At 40.0% G+C, this 18110-nt stretch overlaps 1 protein-coding gene across 1 annotated transcript in view; it reads left to right on the top strand.

Annotated features, from left to right (window-relative positions):
• DNAH3 (dynein axonemal heavy chain 3) overlaps positions 1-18110 on the top strand; it is a gene marked incomplete at both ends in the record, with an annotated part of 180411 nt that overhangs the window by 11610 nt on the left and 150691 nt on the right. The window contains 9 exon segments of the mRNA XM_079719035.1: positions 411-469; positions 473-606; positions 5206-5331; positions 6504-6699; positions 8402-8581; positions 12757-12877; positions 12880-12892; positions 15607-15712; positions 15902-16080. Coding sequence (XP_079575161.1) covers positions 411-469; positions 473-606; positions 5206-5331; positions 6504-6699; positions 8402-8581; positions 12757-12877; positions 12880-12892; positions 15607-15712; positions 15902-16080 — 1114 coding nt within the window.

The raw sequence follows: 18110 nt of genomic DNA, 5'->3' as shown, positions 1-18110 counted from the left end.
ATATTTGGCCTCTAAATTTCCATTCATAGGTATCTGGTGTCATCCATTGTGTTTATTTTTTATGTAACTATTTTGGTGTGAGAAATCAGTTAATGAGTAATGAGGTATCAGCAAATACTAATTCACTGATAATGCATGATGCTAGATATCCTAACAGGACTCAACTGCAGATTCGAAGTACTCCAGACTGTAAAGTTATATTCCTCTTTCCCTGAAATATCTCACATACCAACAGAGTGGAACCTACCCAATTTAGTTATACCCAGGGGATTACCACTGACCTTGTAAATGAGGGAGCATTTCCAAGTGTAAATGGACAGAGGCACATTTACCTTTGAAGTGTTGAAGCTAAGAGCACAGAGTGTTCAAGGTCCCTGCTTAATAACAAGTGTTTGCCCTGTTGGTTATAGTTGATTACATCCTCATGGATCCAATGGAGAGGAAAAGACTCTTCATCGAGAGCATCCCCTGAGCATTTCCTCAAAGAGTGATCCGGGCCCCTGTGCCCTGGCACAGTGTCTACAGGAATGCCAAGAAGTGGAACGAGGACCATCTGCACACAGTGAACCCCATGATGCTCAGCCTGAAACAGCTGTGGTTTACAGAGTAAGAAGTGCTTCCTGTCCCTTTTCTTCCCTTTCTTTATTGCTTCCAAAAATAAGAGATCATCTTATGTGGGAGTAGCCTTGCCCTTGAAGTAAAATGACAAACATCCCAGACCCAAAGTGCATATGAACAGCAAGTGACAACTCTCCATGCAGGGCTAAGTGGCCCTCCTTTGTGCCTTCACAGCACCCAATGCCTGTCTGTAGGCACTGGAGCATACTGGTTAAGAGCACTCACATGGAGCCAGCCTGCTCAGGTCCGCCTCTAACTGTGCTGCTTCATAAGTAACGTCCTTATCTCTAAATTTGGGATAATAAGACTTCCTACTTCATAGTGTTGGCAGGAGGGATAAATAATTTAATACATGCAAAGTACTTAGAATAGTGCCTGATATAAGTATCCAGTAGGTGTTAATTAGACCTTCATTATGAAGTGTATCACACTGAATTATAATTGTATGTTTACGACTTTGACTCTCTCTAGCCTATGAAATGTATGGGGGCTTGAGTCTTTTTGTTTTTTTCCTTTCCAAATTCTTTTTTTAAATTTACTTTATTGAAGTATAGTTGATCTACAATGTTGTGTTAATTTCTACTGTATGGCAAAGCAATTCGGTCATACATGTATATATTCTTTTTCATATTCTTTTCTGTTATGGTTTATTACAGGTTTATCTAACATAGTTCCCTGTGCTATATAGTAGGACCTTGTTGTTCATCCATTCTATATATAATAGTTTGCATCCACTAACCCCAAGCTCCCACTCTGTCCCTCTCCCACTCTCCCTCCCCCTTGGCAACCACAAGTCTGTTCTCTATGTCTGTGAGTCTGTTTCTGTTTCATAGATAAGTTCATTTGTGTCATATTTTAGATTCCACATATAAGTGATATCATCTGATATTTGTCTTTCTGACTTACTTCACTTAGTATGATAATCTCTAGTTCCAACCATGTTGCTGCAAAAGGCATTATTTCATTCTTTTTTATGGCTGAGTAATATTCCTCTGTGTGTGTGTGTGTGTGTGTGTGTGTGTGTGTGTGTGTGTGTGTGTATACCACATCTTTTTTTTTTTTTTTTTGCGGTATGCGGGCCTCTCACTGTTGTGGCCTCTCCCATTGTGGAGCACAGGCTCCGGACGCACAGGCTCAGCGGCCATGGCTCACGGGCCCAGCCGCTCCGCGGCATATGGGATCTTCCCGGACTGGGACACGAACCTGTGTCCCCTGCATCAGCAGGCGGACTCTCAACCACTGCGCCACCAGGGAAGCCCACCACATCTTCTTTATCCATTCATCTGTCAATGGACATTTAGCTTGTTTCCATATCTTGGCTATTGTAAATAGTGCTGCTGTGAACATAGGGGTGCGTATTCCTTTTCAAATTATAGTTTTGTCTGGATACATGCCCAGGAGTGGGATTGCTAGATCATATGGCAGCTCTGTGTTTAGTTTTTTGAGGTTATTCCTTTATGTAACTCAGGGCCAGCACAGGGTTGGCAAACAGTAGTCTCAGTTATATTCATCAGTGACTAAATTTGCCACAGGTATTGGTAGAAGTCCAGAGGAGGCAGGAGCCACTTTTTTTTCTCTTTCATTTTCCTAAATTGTTATTCACATACTTTAAAATTCACCCTTTTGAAGTGTACAATACAGTAATTTTGAGTATACTCAAAGATTTGTGCAACTTTCCTGAAAATATTGGGAATATTTTCATTATCCCTAAAAGAAACCCTGTACCCATTAGCAGTCACCCTCTCTTCTCCCTTCCACTCAGCCCCTGGCAATATTAATCTGCTTTCTGTCTCCATGGATTTGCCTATTTTGGATATTTCATATAAGTGAAATCATACAGTATGTGGCCTTTCATGTCTGGCTGCTTTCACTTAGCATCATGTTTTCAAGATTCATCCATATTGAAGCATGTATCAGTACTTCATTCCTTTCTATGGCTGAATAATATTCTATTTTACGGCTATACCACATTTTGTTTATCCATTCATCAATTGCACTTGGAAGAAAGACTGATTTTTTTTATGAACCCCTCAAGAAAGGGTGTGAAGCCTGGTGGGAGAATGAGGCCACCAGAGTTCACCAAAGGCAGGCTAATGAAATGATGAGCTGCCACCATCTGGGTTTTTTATTAGAAAAATTAGAGGCCAATATGTTTATGTAATTTTGATTGGGTGAACTTAATCAGTAGCTCAAATATTTTGTCTGGGGAGGATCTATAGCTGTGAATGTGTTTAGTCTTTGGAGAGCCTTGTTACTTGGATAACTTACTTGTTTTTTCACATTCTTAGTTTTACCTATATCTTAAAAAGGAATTGCAGGGCCTCCCTGGTGGCACAGTGGTTGAGAATCTGCCTGCTAATGCAGGGGACATGGTTTCAAGCCCTGGGCTGGGAGGATCCCACATGCCACGGAGCAACTAGGCCCGTGAGCCACAACGACTGAGCCTGCGCGTCTGGAGCCTGTGCTCCGCAACAAGAGAGGCCGCGATAGTGAGAGGCCTGCGCACTGCGATGAAGAGTGGCCCCTGCTTGCCACAACTAGAGAAAGCCCTAGCACAGAAACGAAGACCCAACACAGCAAAAATAAATAAATTAATTAATTAAGAAAATAAGTAAATAAATAAATAAATAATAAAAAATTTAAAAAAGGAATTGCAGGTGGGGTCAACCTAGGACAGAGCCCACCAATGATAACAAATAAACACATTCCCTCTTTGAACTGAATTCAGTTTTCTAAGGCATTGGAGGTGCTAGTAAGGACATTGGGGGAAAAAAAGTAATTTTTTAATGAGGCAGAAGTGTATAATAATAATTTATAGAAGAGTAATAATTTATAGAGTGGGCTCTGAAACTAGACAGCCTAGGTTCTGGTTCTTGCTCTGTCCCTGATGAACTGTGTGATTTGGGGAAGTTAATCTTTCTGGACCCCTGTTTCTTTATATGCAAAATGAGAATTATAACAATACTTCCCTCATGGGGTTGTTGGGTGAAGTGCTTAGAACAGTGCTTGGCATACAGTAGTTGTTCAATAAATGAAGATACTGCTTTAACTACAAGCATGTTTATGGCCTCAAAAAATAAATTAACCTAGAAATTAACAAGAAAGTCAGTCACAGGGCTGGTAAAATTGCCAGAAGTTCAGTACCAAGAGGATGTACACGTGAATTTAATTTGATCATATAGTGAAGATGACAAATTATTGAACTATAGCTTCTACTATAAGAAGGATTCTTATCACTTGCTTTTCATGGTTCCCTGAAGAAGATTATATAGGCAACAAAGGCACAAAAGTGAACCAAAATCACTTAGGTTTTTGTCAGCTGAACCAAAAAATCATCAAGGAGGAGGATTTGTTAAGGAAATGCTACAGAAAAATGTTCTTATATGACCTGCAGCATTTAGCTTTAAACATTTGAAGAGGTCACCTAGTGACCAGTGAAGGGTGAGGGGTTTAGGGGCCAGAATGAGGGTCGTGATCTGAAGAAAGAGTAGATTTTTCGGCCAGTGTGGGAAGTTTTTTAGGATTGAACTAAAGATGAGTAACGTAGTTATCAGGTTGTGACCAGGGCCATGCTAGAGTTGGACATCAAAGTGTGTGGAGGGTGAGGTCCTCAAATTCTGCTCTCCCCTAGCAGTGCTTTGTGACTGGCCAGACAAGATGAAGACTAGGTTCACCACCTCCACCAAAAAGGAGTAGAAATGTAGACTGTGGGATTTTAGAAGGATGAGGGAAAGTGCCTAACGGGTCCTTACAGTGGACGATGAAAATGAGAAGTGAGAACTGAGGCAAGCTAAGAAAGTGAGCAGAGATCTAGTTTGGGAAGTTGTAGGCACTGATGATTTTAAAGACTGATTAATAAATGAATGAATAGGTGTCAGGAAGAGAAATAGTGGCCCTGTAAGCTAAAAAAGGCCTTGGGGAGTGTGGTAAAGGGCAGAACCTCCATTAATCTTAGCGAAATAGGAGAAGGTAAGATTATCATCAGAGAGGGCAGGAAGAGATTCATGTGTTCATTTAACAAATATTTATTGAGTACCTGCACTATGTAAGGTACTGTGCCCGGGATGCTGTGGGTGTCTCGGTGAGCCTGTCAGCTGTCAGGGGCAGGTCTATAGGGTTTTCTGGGTTCAGACCAAAGTGGACCTCCAAGTTGTTTTGAGTAGCTCACCCAGGGGCCACACTGAGGATTGAGGGGAACCCACTTGATCATGAAGGTGGTGCTTTGCTTGCCCTGTCCTCTGTGTCTTCACTGTTGGAAAGAGCTTTGATTTGTCCACTTGATATCCCAGTTCCCAGCCAGCCAAATTCCAGGTCAGTGTCAAAACCCCACTCCCCAGATGGGTTACCTGGAGCAGGACACATAGGAAGGCTCAGTAATACCTGCTGAGTTTATCTACTCCTTGCAAGAGTTCTTGTCAACTATCCACTCCCTCCTCAGACTCCCAGATTTTTCAGATATAATTCGTTTTAATCTGTTTATATCTCCTCTCACTGAAAAATGAAAATATATTTCCTTTGAACCCGTTGTACAAAGTTTGTTATAAAACATCTACTTAGCTTAGGAAGTTTTTCCCTCTCTTTCCGCAGATTTAAAGACCTCAGATTTGTTCGAACAGCAGAATTACTGGCAGGAAAATTACCTCTGCAGCCTCACGAATATCAGGATGTCATCCAGAAACACTGCATGGAAGCACGCCAAATTCTTCTCAACAAGTCAGTATCTGGCCTCAGAATGGGGCTGTATCACAGTATCATAAAGATCAAAAACTCTGTGAAGTGAAAACGTATCCAACCTGGGGCTGGGGGGTGCACAGATTTTGCTGACTTCTCACTGACATCTTCCTCCCATGTTCCCATCCCCGACAACCTCTGTGCCTCCTCATGCACACTGATCTTTGACCCTCACTCCTAGTCTTCCTGTGCCTTTTTGAAACTCTCTCATTACCATTCCTCGATGAGAGTACCACTTCCATTCCCTCCCTCTGAAATCCTGCAGGCCATGCTGGGTTACAGGACAATGCATTTAAATGACTTGTGTTCAGGTGGCCCAGACAAATACCTGCAAGGTTCCAAGGATGGGAGTTTTTAGTCACTTAATTCTTTTTTCCTTTGCAAATGCATGCAGGACTGTGTCCAGAGCCAGAGAAATTCCCTTATGTGAGATGATGGTGATAATACCTACCAACGGGTTTTTATTATCAGAGAAAATGTTTATACGATAGCTGGCATGTAGTAGCTATTAAATATAATTATTACATCTACAACTATGACTATTACCAGTACTTCTCTGATTGTTAGAGAAGTACTTTTCTAGCAGTCAGAAAAGAGAAGTGATAGGATGCAAATGCCAGTGGTTCCCATTGGGAATTAGAACTTGGGGGAAGTAGGATGAAAGGGACAATGAGGCATCCATTTCTTCTTTGGGTTTTCTAATTTCTGCTCTCAACTTCTGAGCAGCCACTGACACACTGGAGTTTCTCCTCCCAAGTTTCCTTCCTTTTCTCCTCTTTCTCTTTCCCCCTACAAAGTCTCAATCAGAAAACAGACATCTGCCAGGGAGGGAAGTTGGAGAGAACATTCCAGTTCCTTATACCCCTTTACCCCAATCTCTGAATATAATGAAGAAACTATAGACACTTTCATCTTTCAGCAGGACTGTTCATTTGGGTATTGCTAATGGGAGAATAGCCTCTCAATCCAAATCTTATTACTATCTTCTCCAGAAAGGGATGTTGGCAAGTGAAGTGGCCAGGGATATGAAAGTACCAATTTGCAAAGCTGCTTAATGGGAAGGGAGCCATCTGCCTTGCTGTGGAGAGTGGGGAGTGGCTGAGAGGACTTCTTGGAGCTTGGAAGAGATTCTTAGTTAGATGCTTTCTTTACAGATGGATCCCCACCTGTGCCCAGCTTTTCATCTCCCAGAAGGAGCAGTGGATCCTTTTTGCTCCCAAGAGTGACTATGACTCCTCTCGTCGCATTGAGGAATATTTTGCTTCTGTTGCATCCTTCATGTCACTCCAGCTCAGGGAGTTGGTTATTAAGTCTCTGAAGGACCTCGTTTCCTTTTTCTTGATACACAAGGTATGTAGGGGACCAGCAGTAGACCCTTTGGAGTGGAATCAACTGAGATAGACTCAGGATTCAGTCATGTAAGGTCCTCAGCTGTAAGCCAAGCCAAAAAGTAAAATTCTTGATTTGAATGCATATCAGGTGACTATTAGTTTATAAAAATGATTTATTTAAACATACAGCAACCTTTCCTGAGATAATTACCTCCTACTATATTGGTAAAAATCTACAGAACTAGAGAAATTAAGAAAATTTAAAGGAAGATTGAATAAAATGGAATGCATACCTCCTACAGTAGAGGAAGTGGTCACTTTTTCATTCTCTCTATTAAAAGAGGGGGTTGAAAATGGTTTGTTATCAATTTTTGGCTTGATATTTAGGGAGTGTTTTGTGTGTTCATTGCAGATATTGGCTTTTGTTCTTCAGTCTTTGAAAGGGTACCTCTAAAAACAAAAGACTTTATTGACCTAATAACTTCTTTCATGAAACTACTTCAGTGAAGTCTAGATAAAAGCTAAAACACTAAGTCCTGGTTTTCAAAGCATCCCTTAAATTTAGATAACCTGGGAGATCAAGGAATATTCTTTTGGATTTTATATTATGTGCCATTTTATCTTAAAAAGAGCTATAAAATTTAAAATTGCCTGTTAGAAAAGGTTAAGTTCTAAGCATTTTTACAAATAGAGTAAAAATGAACAATTGCCCTTTTGCTCAAAAGAATGTAGAACCAATGCTATTGAATTTAGACTGCACTGTTAGCACTCTACAGTGGACTAATCTATACATGTCATTGTAATCATCTACTGGCTAAGCAGAAGAAGCTCAGATGTGGGAACAAGTCTCACTCTAAAATGCCACACAAAGGGAAAACTAATATCTTCATATATCTTAAAGAAAGAAATTTATGGGTATTTGGTACATAGTAGGCATTCAACTAATGCTTATCAATAATCCTTAAACCAATCTAGATACCTCTAGAATCAATTACTTGGACAATTACTTTACAACTGCCCCATGCCAATTTCGTTAGGCACTGTAGTTTATGAAAGGTATTTTGTGTTACTAACCTGTGTTGGGAATTAGAAATATCTCCACACCAATATTTCTACTGCAGGGAGGTTGACAATTTTCAGTGTCTAAAATATACTATATGCTAATTAGCAACTTCATGTGAGGTATACAGATAAACTATACTTGTGGATTCAGTCAACAAATTTTTATTGAGCACCTATGATGTACTAAATGATATTTTGGATATTTTGGAGGACGTAGGTGGATCAGAGACAGATCCTGCCCTTAAGTTTAGTATAGAGAAGATGTGCATGTAAATCTCACGAGAGAAAGATAAAATACCATAAGGAAGTGGAAATATGGAAGTCCAGAAGTGGAAGATTATTTCTTGCTGGGGAACAGGGAGGCTTCCCAGGGGAGGGGATTTTGAGCTGAATTTTAAAGGATGGGGAGGATTTGGAAATACTGACAAAGGAATTTCCAAGCAAAGTAAACATACTGAATGAAAGCTTCGAAGAAGGGGGAGAGGGTGAACTCAGGTGGGCTAAGCCATACTTTGCCCTTATTTTAAATATGAACAGTGCATGGTACCTTTCATTTCCTTTTCTGGTGCCCATGTAGTACTATAAATGGGTAAGATTCACTCCCTTGATTCTAGAAGGTTCCATTTTGTAATAATTTCCATATCTTATGTCTCCTGAAGGATGGGAATGATTTCGAGGAGCCCTACCAAGAGATAGAGTTCTTTATACCTCAGCTGATCATGATCAAGCTTGAAGTCAATGAGCCCATTATTGTCTTTAATCCATCTTTTGATGACTGCTGGGAATTAATATACAACTCTTTCTTGGAAATTATTAAGAACTCTAGGGGGATTCCCAAGGTATAGTATTCACTTAATTATTCATTTGTATTTTTATTCACATATTGAATAAAATATATTTAAAATGGCTGCTTGTACAAGGTAGGGTTTTATTGATACTTTTGGAGATATATCCTGAGTACACCCACTTGACTCCCAGAAAGAGGATTTGGGCCTTAAAGAAATGTCCACACATCCCATTAACAAGGACACTAAGAGTTACTTTGTGAGAAAGTAGAGTTCCCCACATGATGCCAACCTCAAAGGGCAGATGTGTCCCAAGCCATATCCATCTTGGGTTAATAATTCATGATGGATCAATTGCCACGTACTTCGCCAAGAATTTTCATAAGACTATATCTAATTTAGTTCTTGAATTTCCGTTTGTTTGTTTGTTTAACTCACTGTAGGCTTCTAGGGGAGAGATTAAAGCTTCCCTTCCTGGCCCAAGCCCTTTTCCAAGTTTCCTTTCCAGGGTGACATTACTTATCAGATTACAGACAGTTATTAGCAGACTCTTAGAACTGGGCAGGATCACCCACATGAGTGTGACTCTTTGGCATTCCATCTTCTGCCCCCTCTGGGTGATTGATGTGACAAGAGGGCCAGTGTCCAGCCCCACATAGGGAAGGGACTTGCGGGGTGTTTCTCCCCTCCCCATCCCTCCCTCCCCATGCATTATGTATGATGCTTGGATGCTCTTAAGCACTCTTCTCTTTGCAGTCCTGTGCTTAGAGGGTTCTAAGAGCTCATGATTAGAGTTGGACTTTGTAGGGAAGCATGTGAAGCCACATGTTGCAGTTGATTTCACCAGAGAACTCTAAATTGGGGGTTTTGAACCAAACCAAGTCAGACTAACAGGAAAACTGGATGTTCAGAGGGGGAAGAAACATGGGCAGCTCTCCTACAATCAGTATCCCTAGGAAGGAAATGAAAGAGAAGACCCTGTAATTTGGAAGAATCAGTGTGGGGCTTGGAGACAGTTAAAGTACATACCACTCAAGTTCCCCTTCACTGCTGGTGATCAGCAATGTTTGCGAGCAGCTGGTCTGGGAGAGACCAGGGCTTATGTGGCTGCTGCTGCTAACAGCCTGGCAGGGGCTGGTAGTAGATTTAGTGGGTTGTAGTGCCAAGAAAACATAGTCATAGGTCATAGTTTGTACCAGGTTTGAAAGCTAGGCCCAAGTAAATGCTGATGACTCTACTAGACTATGAGAAAAAGCAGCCCAGGATCTGAATTCTCCATCTAGAGATGCCCATAGCACAGTTTGCCTCCCTGAACCCCTCACACTGTATTCTCTCTGATCTGGGTAGTGACATTTTAAAAGAATAGTCCCTCAGGTTGAATATCTAAGAAGAATATCTAAGAACAGCAACAGATAGACAGTACCCCATCCCCTATCAGTCCTGTCTTATTTATGGTTAAAGATGAATTTTAAAAGTTGGAAAAAACGTCAGCATGAGATGTTTGAAAGTAGTACTCAAGGTGCAAAAGGAAAGCATATTCATGAGAAAGTTACTAAAGGAAACCAAAGTAAATATTAGAAAATATTTGCCTTAGCAAAAAACTGAGAAAAACATGGATCTGTAATACTGACTGAAATGAAAAGAGGTGAATGAGAGACATAAATAAAAGGAAGCTGGATGAGATAAGGGAAGGATTTTATAAAATTGAAAATGCAATAAGCAGAATTTAAAACAGCATTAGCAGCGATGCATTACTTTCATAATCATTATATAGATATATAAAACACATTACATATATATATATAAATATATATATGTATAAAATTATATATATAATTATATATTCCCCCTATGGAATGGAGTTGCTTGGGTCAGTCTCTCTCCTGATGGGAGAATTTTCTAACTCAAAGTGCCAGGGAAATGCCAAAGTTGGAGAAGTATACAGGAGAAAGCACTGAAGGTAACGACAAAACCAAGAAGTCTGGGATCAGAGAGCCATGGAGATAAGCAGATAGTAACAGTAATTACCTGGAAAGAGCACTATTGTTCTTGGCTCGGTTTTATGACTGCCCTGTGGGGCATAGGAGAAGCAGCCACATTTTTTTTAAGTTTATTAAAAAAAAATTTTAATTGAAGTATAGTTGATTTACAGTGTTTCAGGTGTACAGCAAAATGATTCAGTTATACATATATGTGTATGTATTCTTCTTCAGATTCTTTTCCATTATAGGGTATTACAAGATATTGAATATAGTTCCTTGTGCTATACAGTGGATCCTTGTTGTTTATCTGTTTTGTGTATAGTAGTGTGTATCTGTTAATCCCAAATTCCAAATTTATCCCTCCCTCTCCATTGCCCTTTGGTAACCATAAGTTTGTTTTCTACATCTGTGAGTCTGTTTATATTTCGTAAATAAGTTCACTGTGTCATATTTTAGATTCCACATATAAGTGATATGGTATTTGTCTCTCTCTTTCTGATTTACTTTACTTAGTATAATATTCTCTAGAGCCATTCATGTTCCTGCAGCGGGCATTATTTCATTCTTTTTTATGGCTGAGCAATATTCCATTGTGTGTGTGTGTGTGTGTGTGTGTGTGTGTAGGCCACATTCATCTGTCAGTGGACATTTAGGTTGTTTCCATGTCTTGGCTATTATAAATAGTGCTGCTATGAACACTGGGGTGCATGTATCTTCTTGAATTAGACTTTTCTCTGGATATATGCCCAGGAGTGAGATCGCTGGATCATATGGTAACTATATTTTTAGTTTTTAAGGAACCTCCATACTGTTCTCCATAGTAAGAACCAGGTACATTTAACATGTTCTTTCGATTGAAGACTTTTCCCAAGAGATAATCCCTTATCCTGCCCACCTATGATCTGTTGCAAGGCCTGAATGCTCCAGTTGTGCTGCCCTAAGCCATTTCACTCATATCCTGCTTTCAAACACTGCCTACAGTATGGCTACAGCAAAGAAGTTACTTCTCCACTGGTTTAAAAACCTTTGGATTGTCCAAAGAGGGAAGACAAAGATCAGTTGCACTTGCTTTTCCCCCTTTCTAAATCAATGCGTTTTCATCAGCGGCATATAACTCATAACTCAGTAAAGCCCTCTGAAGAGTCTTTTCTTAGACAGATCACTAAAATCTTTCTTAGTAGGGAGAGCAGTGGAAGGCAATGGGTCCCCAACAAGGACTTGCAGCTTGCATGAGTCATGCAACTGAGAACACTATCAGAGATACACATGTGCCGTTAAGAAGTTGGAGTGTTGAATTCTCAGGAAAAATACTTTTTGTGCCTCAGATAATAATGACATAGCTTTTTCTCCAGAACTGAGAGAAGAATCTAGTACATCTCTCCCTTTCTTCAGATGAGAAAACTAAAGTCCAGAGAAAGTAGCTTACCTAAGGTCACATAGTCAGCTAGCGGCAGAGTTTGAATTGGAACCCATGCCTCTAGTAGCTTTTCATTAGAGAGGAAAGTGTTTGGTGGTGGGGAGGGGTACCACTGTAGTATCTATTCACTCACACAATGTTTATGTGCACTTACTATGTGCCAAGCTCTTGTTAGGCCCTTCACAATAGTGAAGAAGTCAGATACAATCCAGACCCTCATGATATTTGTATCCCAGGACAAACCTAGAACAGCTCATTACACATTCACTTAATTACAATTATGATGAGTGCCAAGTGGGATAAATTTAGAATGTGAACTTTAAGCAGGGAAACCTAACATCCACTGGGGGCCCATGTGGGACTCTCTAAGGACATGAGAGTTGAAAGGAGAAAGAATTTGAAAGGTGAGTAATCCAACAAGAGGAAGAGGAGAGAGAATAGAGGTAAAGGGAACAGTGGGGTGATTCCAGCACCATCCGAGAAGAAATAGAGTTGAAATGCAGCTGATGTCCCTGGAAATGAGTGCATTGCAGGAGACTTTACATTTTGGTGTCATCTTCCTTCTTGTGTCTTGTGGATGTCTTGTGACATTTAAACGTGGTTTCAGGACTTCCCTGGCAGTCCAGTGGTTAAGACTTTGCCTTCCAGTGCAGGGGGTGTGAGTTTGATCCCTGGTCAGGGAGCTAAGATTCCCACATGCCTCGTGGCCAAGAAACCAAAAAACATAAAACAGAAGCAATATTGTAATAAATTCAATAAAGACTTTAAAAATGGTCCACATCAAAAAATAAATCTTTAAAAAAATAATAAAAGTGGTTTCTCCTCTTTAGGTGGAATCTATCCTGTTCCCAGAGTTGAAAGGATATAATCTGATTCTTGGAACTGTTAATGCTGATGAAAAACTGGTTTCTGACTTTGTGGATCAAACTTTCAAGGTATTTCAGAAAAATCAAGTGGCCCCTACAAGTAAGTTGGTTTAGTTGTAACTTAGCTATTGGCATTGGTTTAGAGTTCCTAACTGTCATCAAATAAACAATCCCTGTTCCCACATACCTGAAAGAATAGGAGTAGCCAATGTTTACTTACATCAGTATTACTATTTAGCCCTATTTGCAGATAAGGAAACCATAACTTTCCAGCAAATAGATAGGAGAGCCAGAATTCAAATAACAGGTTCACCTCTATTATATGAAAGCCATGGCGCCAGACAGGTTCTGGCATTTAGAAATTCATGGATTTTAACCAGTGGGCGGGCACCAGTTCCTCCCACCAGGAAGCCTGCACAAGCCCCTGGACCAACCTGACTCACCAGGGTGCAGACACCAGAAGCAAGAGGAACTACAGTCCTGCAGCCTTTAGAATAGAGACCACAAACACAGAAAGTTAGACAAAATGAGATGGCAGAGGACTATGTTCCAGACAAAGGAAGAAGATGAAACCCCAGAAGAACAACTAAGTGAAGTAGAAATAAGCAATCTACCTGAAAAAGAATTCAGAGTAATGATAGTGAAGATGATCCAAGGTCTCAGAAACAGAATGGAGGTACAGACTGAGAAGATACAAGAAATCTTTAACAAGAAGCTAGAAGATTTAAAGAACAAACAAACAGAGATGAACAATAGAATAACTGAAATGAAAAATACAGTAGAAGGAATCAATGGCAGAATAAATGAGGCAGAAGAATGAATAAGTGAGCTGGAAGACAGATCAATTGGTGGAAATCACTGCTGTGGAACAGAATAAAGAAAAAATAATGAAAAGAAATGAGGACAGTCTCAGAGACCTCTGGAACAACATTAAATGCACCAATATTTGCATTGTAGGAGTCCCAGAAGGAGAAGAGAGAGGAAAAGGGCCTGGGAAAATATTTGAAGAGATAATAGCTGAAAACTTCCCTAACATGGGAAAGGAAACACTCACTCAATTCCAGGAAGTGCAGAGAGTCCCATACAGGACAAACCCAAGGAGAAACACGCTGAGACACATATTAATCAAACTGACAAAAATTAAAAACAAAGAGAAAATATTAAAAGCAACAAATAACATACAAGGGAACCCCATACAGTTATCAGCTGATTTTTCAGCAGAAACTCTGCAGGCCAGAAGTGAGTGGCATGATATATTTAAAGTGTTGAAAAGGAAAAACCTACAACCAAGAATACTCTACCCGGCAAGGCTCTCGTTGAGACTCAACGGAGAAATCAGAAGCTTTACAGACAAGCAAAAGCTAAGAGAATTCAGCACCACCAAACCAGCTTTACAACAAATACTAAAGGAACTTCTCTGGTGGAAAAGAAAAGCCCACAACCAGAAACAATAAAATTACGAAAGGGAAAGCTCACTGGTAAAGGCAAACATACAATAAAGGTAGGAACTCATCCACACGCAAATATGATGTCACAAATATGATGTCAAAATCAGCAATCGTGAGGAGACTACAAGTGCAAGTTATTGGAAATACATTTGAAATTAAGAGACCAGCAACTTAAAACAATCTTGTATGTATATATGTGTGTGTGTGTGTGTGTGTGTGTATATATATATATATATATGTAGACTGCTGTGTCAAAACCTCATGGTAACTGCAAACCAAAAATGTACAATAAATACAAAAAAGAAAAAGCAATCCAAGCACAACCCTAAAGATAGTCATCAAATCACAAAAGAAGAGAACAAAAGAGGAAGGGAAGCAAGAAGACTAGACCAGAAAATTCTGCATTATGAGGGGCTGTCCTGTGTATGGTAGGATGTTTAGCAGCATCCCTGGCTTCTACCTGTTAGTAGGACCCTCCCCAGTTTTGACAACCCAAAATGTCTTCAGATATGGCCAAATGTCCCCTGGGGGCAAAATCACCCCCAGCTGAGAACTGCTGCTAATCTATTCTGAAAACCGCAGCCTCAGATTTGAAAGCTCTGCCCTCGTGAATTTAATCTGGTGTCATCTATTTGAAACCTCTGTTTTCCCTGTTGTTGATTCTTATACATATAGTTTGTTTTTCTGTACTGACAGTTCCATGGGCTTCTCCTTGTATCTCAGTTTCAGAGTCTCTGAAGTGTTGGCCAGCTCTTGGAAGTATACCCCTGGGCCCCACAAAGTTAATTCTGTTTACTCCATGTCATCTTTATTTTAATTCAAACTTACTTTAAGTCAGAACATCACCCAAACATCCTCCAATTTGGGGGAAATCTGTCCAGCCATTTCTGCCTCATCTGACAACAGACAGAGGGAAACTTAATTCTATTCAATAGACTTTAGGTTCATTAGTTACAAATTTTCATCTTAAAATTTAGATGTAGAATTTTAGAACCAGAAGGAGGGATAGGAAGTAATGTTTATTGCAAGTTTACTGTACATTAGGCATAGTACTAATTGCTTTAAATATATATTATTACAGCTTTACAACAATCCAGTGAGCTATTATCATTTCCACTTAAAATTAAGGACACTGATCTTTGAAAAAGAGAAATATCTTGTCTAAGTTCATGCAGCTAGGAAGTGGCAAAATTGGAATTTGAAGCTAAAGTTGTGAATTCCCAGTTCACTCTATTTTGCCATGTTATATTCCTCTTTTGTGATTTGGGCTGGTTTTTATGATATTATCTCTTCATTTGCCACTCTGACTAATCTGATTTGGTGACTTGTATTTGTATGTTTGATTTTATGCTCTTCAATGTGGAAGATACTTAAATGTATACAAGAAGTATGATGACTTATTGGATAACACGACAGAGCAAAACATCACTGCATTCCCGAAAGAAAATCATGAAATTGAGGATTTTGTGATGGTAGGAGTTGCCACTTGACATTTCGTATCTTGGTTACATGTGCTACAGACAATCCATTGAGTAGTCAGTGTGTTTCATTAGTATATATACTATGCTCAGCATTGTACTATATTGGCTGGGGATGAGGCTGGGGGCAAATGCATAGAGGCTAGAGGCAAATTAAGCTACTGAATCTACTCTCTTCTACAGAGGATCAATAGCCTAAAAAAGCAGAGAAATGAAATTGCATCCATGCACATTACCGTGCCTTTGGCCATGTTCTGCCTTGACACCATGACCCTAAATTATGATATCTGTGAGCGAGCCCAAAATCTTAAAGACCGTCTGATTCAATTCCAAGTGGATGTAAACCGGGACACCAACACCAGGCATTATTGTTGCATGCAGAGAAAGAGCAATGATAATTGGCACGAATGGGAGAATGGAAAAGTGGACAGAACTTGCACCTTCCAGCAATGGCCAGATTGAACTTCCAGTTCATGTTGTTTCTGCCCAAAGTGTCGGTTGCAGGGAATCAGGTTCAGGCTAGAAGGTGAACAGTTAGGAGAAAACTACCTGGGACTTGGAGTAGGAAGGTGGAAAGCATCCTGAGGCAGTTCATCTCTGATCCTTCAGCCTTTGCTTTCTTGCAGGCAACTTCAGAGAGAAATTACTTGACTGTCTGAGGTCACAGGCTCTCACTGGCCATCTAGCACACATCTGAAGACACAGCGTGATTACAGGCAGCCCTTAGAATCTCTTCTATACAGACTTCTACTGTCTGGGTCTGGGGATTCTGTCATTCAATGTTAAACTCTATATTGTGCCTTCGTTTTACTGATGAGTATTTATTAAAGACGTTTTTGGTTGTAAGGGATAGGAGGCCAGACTGGCTAATGTAAAAAAAGGAATTTGGGGCTCACATGTCGGAAAGTTTAGAAGTTGCTAGCTTCAGGCCCTCAACACTACAATTAGAATGCAATCTTCCTTCCTCTACTTGGCTGTCCTCTGTGTCAGCTCTGTTCTCTGACAGATTCTCTCCAGTTTGTGGGCCCCAGCAGCTCCAGACTTACATCCTCCTAGGTTTCCATCCACAGGGGAAAAAATGGTTTCCCTTTTTTCCAACACTGTGGCACTGGCTGGTTTGGCACTGGCCTGACTTGGGTTGTTTGGGCAACAGCAAGGCAAACACCATAGCAAAGAGGATGGTTTAGATTTGGGTAGTGTTCTCATCTCTAAACCATGAGAACCAAGAAAGAGAAAGATGAGGTACCCCAAGAAGGCTTAGGCTGTGGTTAACAGAAAAGGGGATGATGCTAAGAGGCTGGGACAGCAACTATCTGCTACTCTGTTTCTATTTGAATGTTACAAAATAGTTAGCCTGTGTTATTTTAGCTCTCTTCCTCAGAGAGCTTTAAACTATAGACTAAAATGATTTAGTACTAATAACCACTATTAAATTGTTATATATTATATTATTCATATACATGTAGATAAATATAAGTTTAGCATCTTAGCTCTTTTAAGGTTTACAAACTGCATATCAGAAATTCATCAGGAAATTAATTATGATAATAGCTACCATTTTTCCAGCACATGTTGTAGTCCAAGCACTGTGTAAGTGTTCTGAACATTCAAGATCTAATCAGGTCTTTACACCAACCCTAAGAAGTTGTTCATTATTCTCTCCATTATGTTGATGAAGAAACTGGGACTCCAAAAGTCAGAAAGTGGCATATCCAGGGCTTAACCTAGTTCATTTTGACTCCAAATTAATGCTTTCCACCACTGCACTCAGCTTTCTGACCGCGTAATGAAATGGTGGGATTCCTGGTTTGAGAGCCAGAAGGCTTGGTTTTGAATCCAAGACCTTCTGTTTGCTAGCTTGTGTACCCTGGCTTCACCTCTTGGATCTTCAGTTCCTTTGCCTATAGAATAAACATTTGGGACTAGGGCAGTAAAATGTTTTCAGCCTTCAGACTACTAGGACACTTTCCTTTGGAAAGTTTGAGCATCAAGCAATTTTTTTTTCTTAAACATTTGTTCATGTCAAATCAAAGCAACATAGTGTCTTGGTTGGTCAGTGCTTTCTTTCTCATCAAAATAAATGTACAATTTCCTTTGGCCTTTTTAATATAAATGAAAGTTAGGGTCCCATTACAAACCTGGGGATTTCTAAGGACCCAGAAACTCCAGGTTAGTGATTGAGTTCTGAAGTTTCTTTCTACCTTAAAAATAGTGATTCTGACTCATTTGGTCTTCTCAGCCACCCCATGAGGTAGGTAAAACATATATAAGATGCCCTACTGAATGAAGAGAGAAAAACTAACTTGCCTGATTAGGTGAGTTTGAGTCTTCTGAACCCTTGCTATTTCATTGTCCTGTAATTGCTGAGTGGAGTACCTTCCTGTTTCCAGTG

Source organism: Hyperoodon ampullatus (assembly GCF_949752795.1).
Source record: "Hyperoodon ampullatus genome assembly, chromosome: 14".
Classification (NCBI taxonomy): domain Eukaryota; kingdom Metazoa; phylum Chordata; class Mammalia; order Artiodactyla; family Ziphiidae; genus Hyperoodon; species Hyperoodon ampullatus.
Note: the sequence above shows the minus strand (reverse complement) of the source record. Positions and strands in the feature narration are given on the sequence as shown.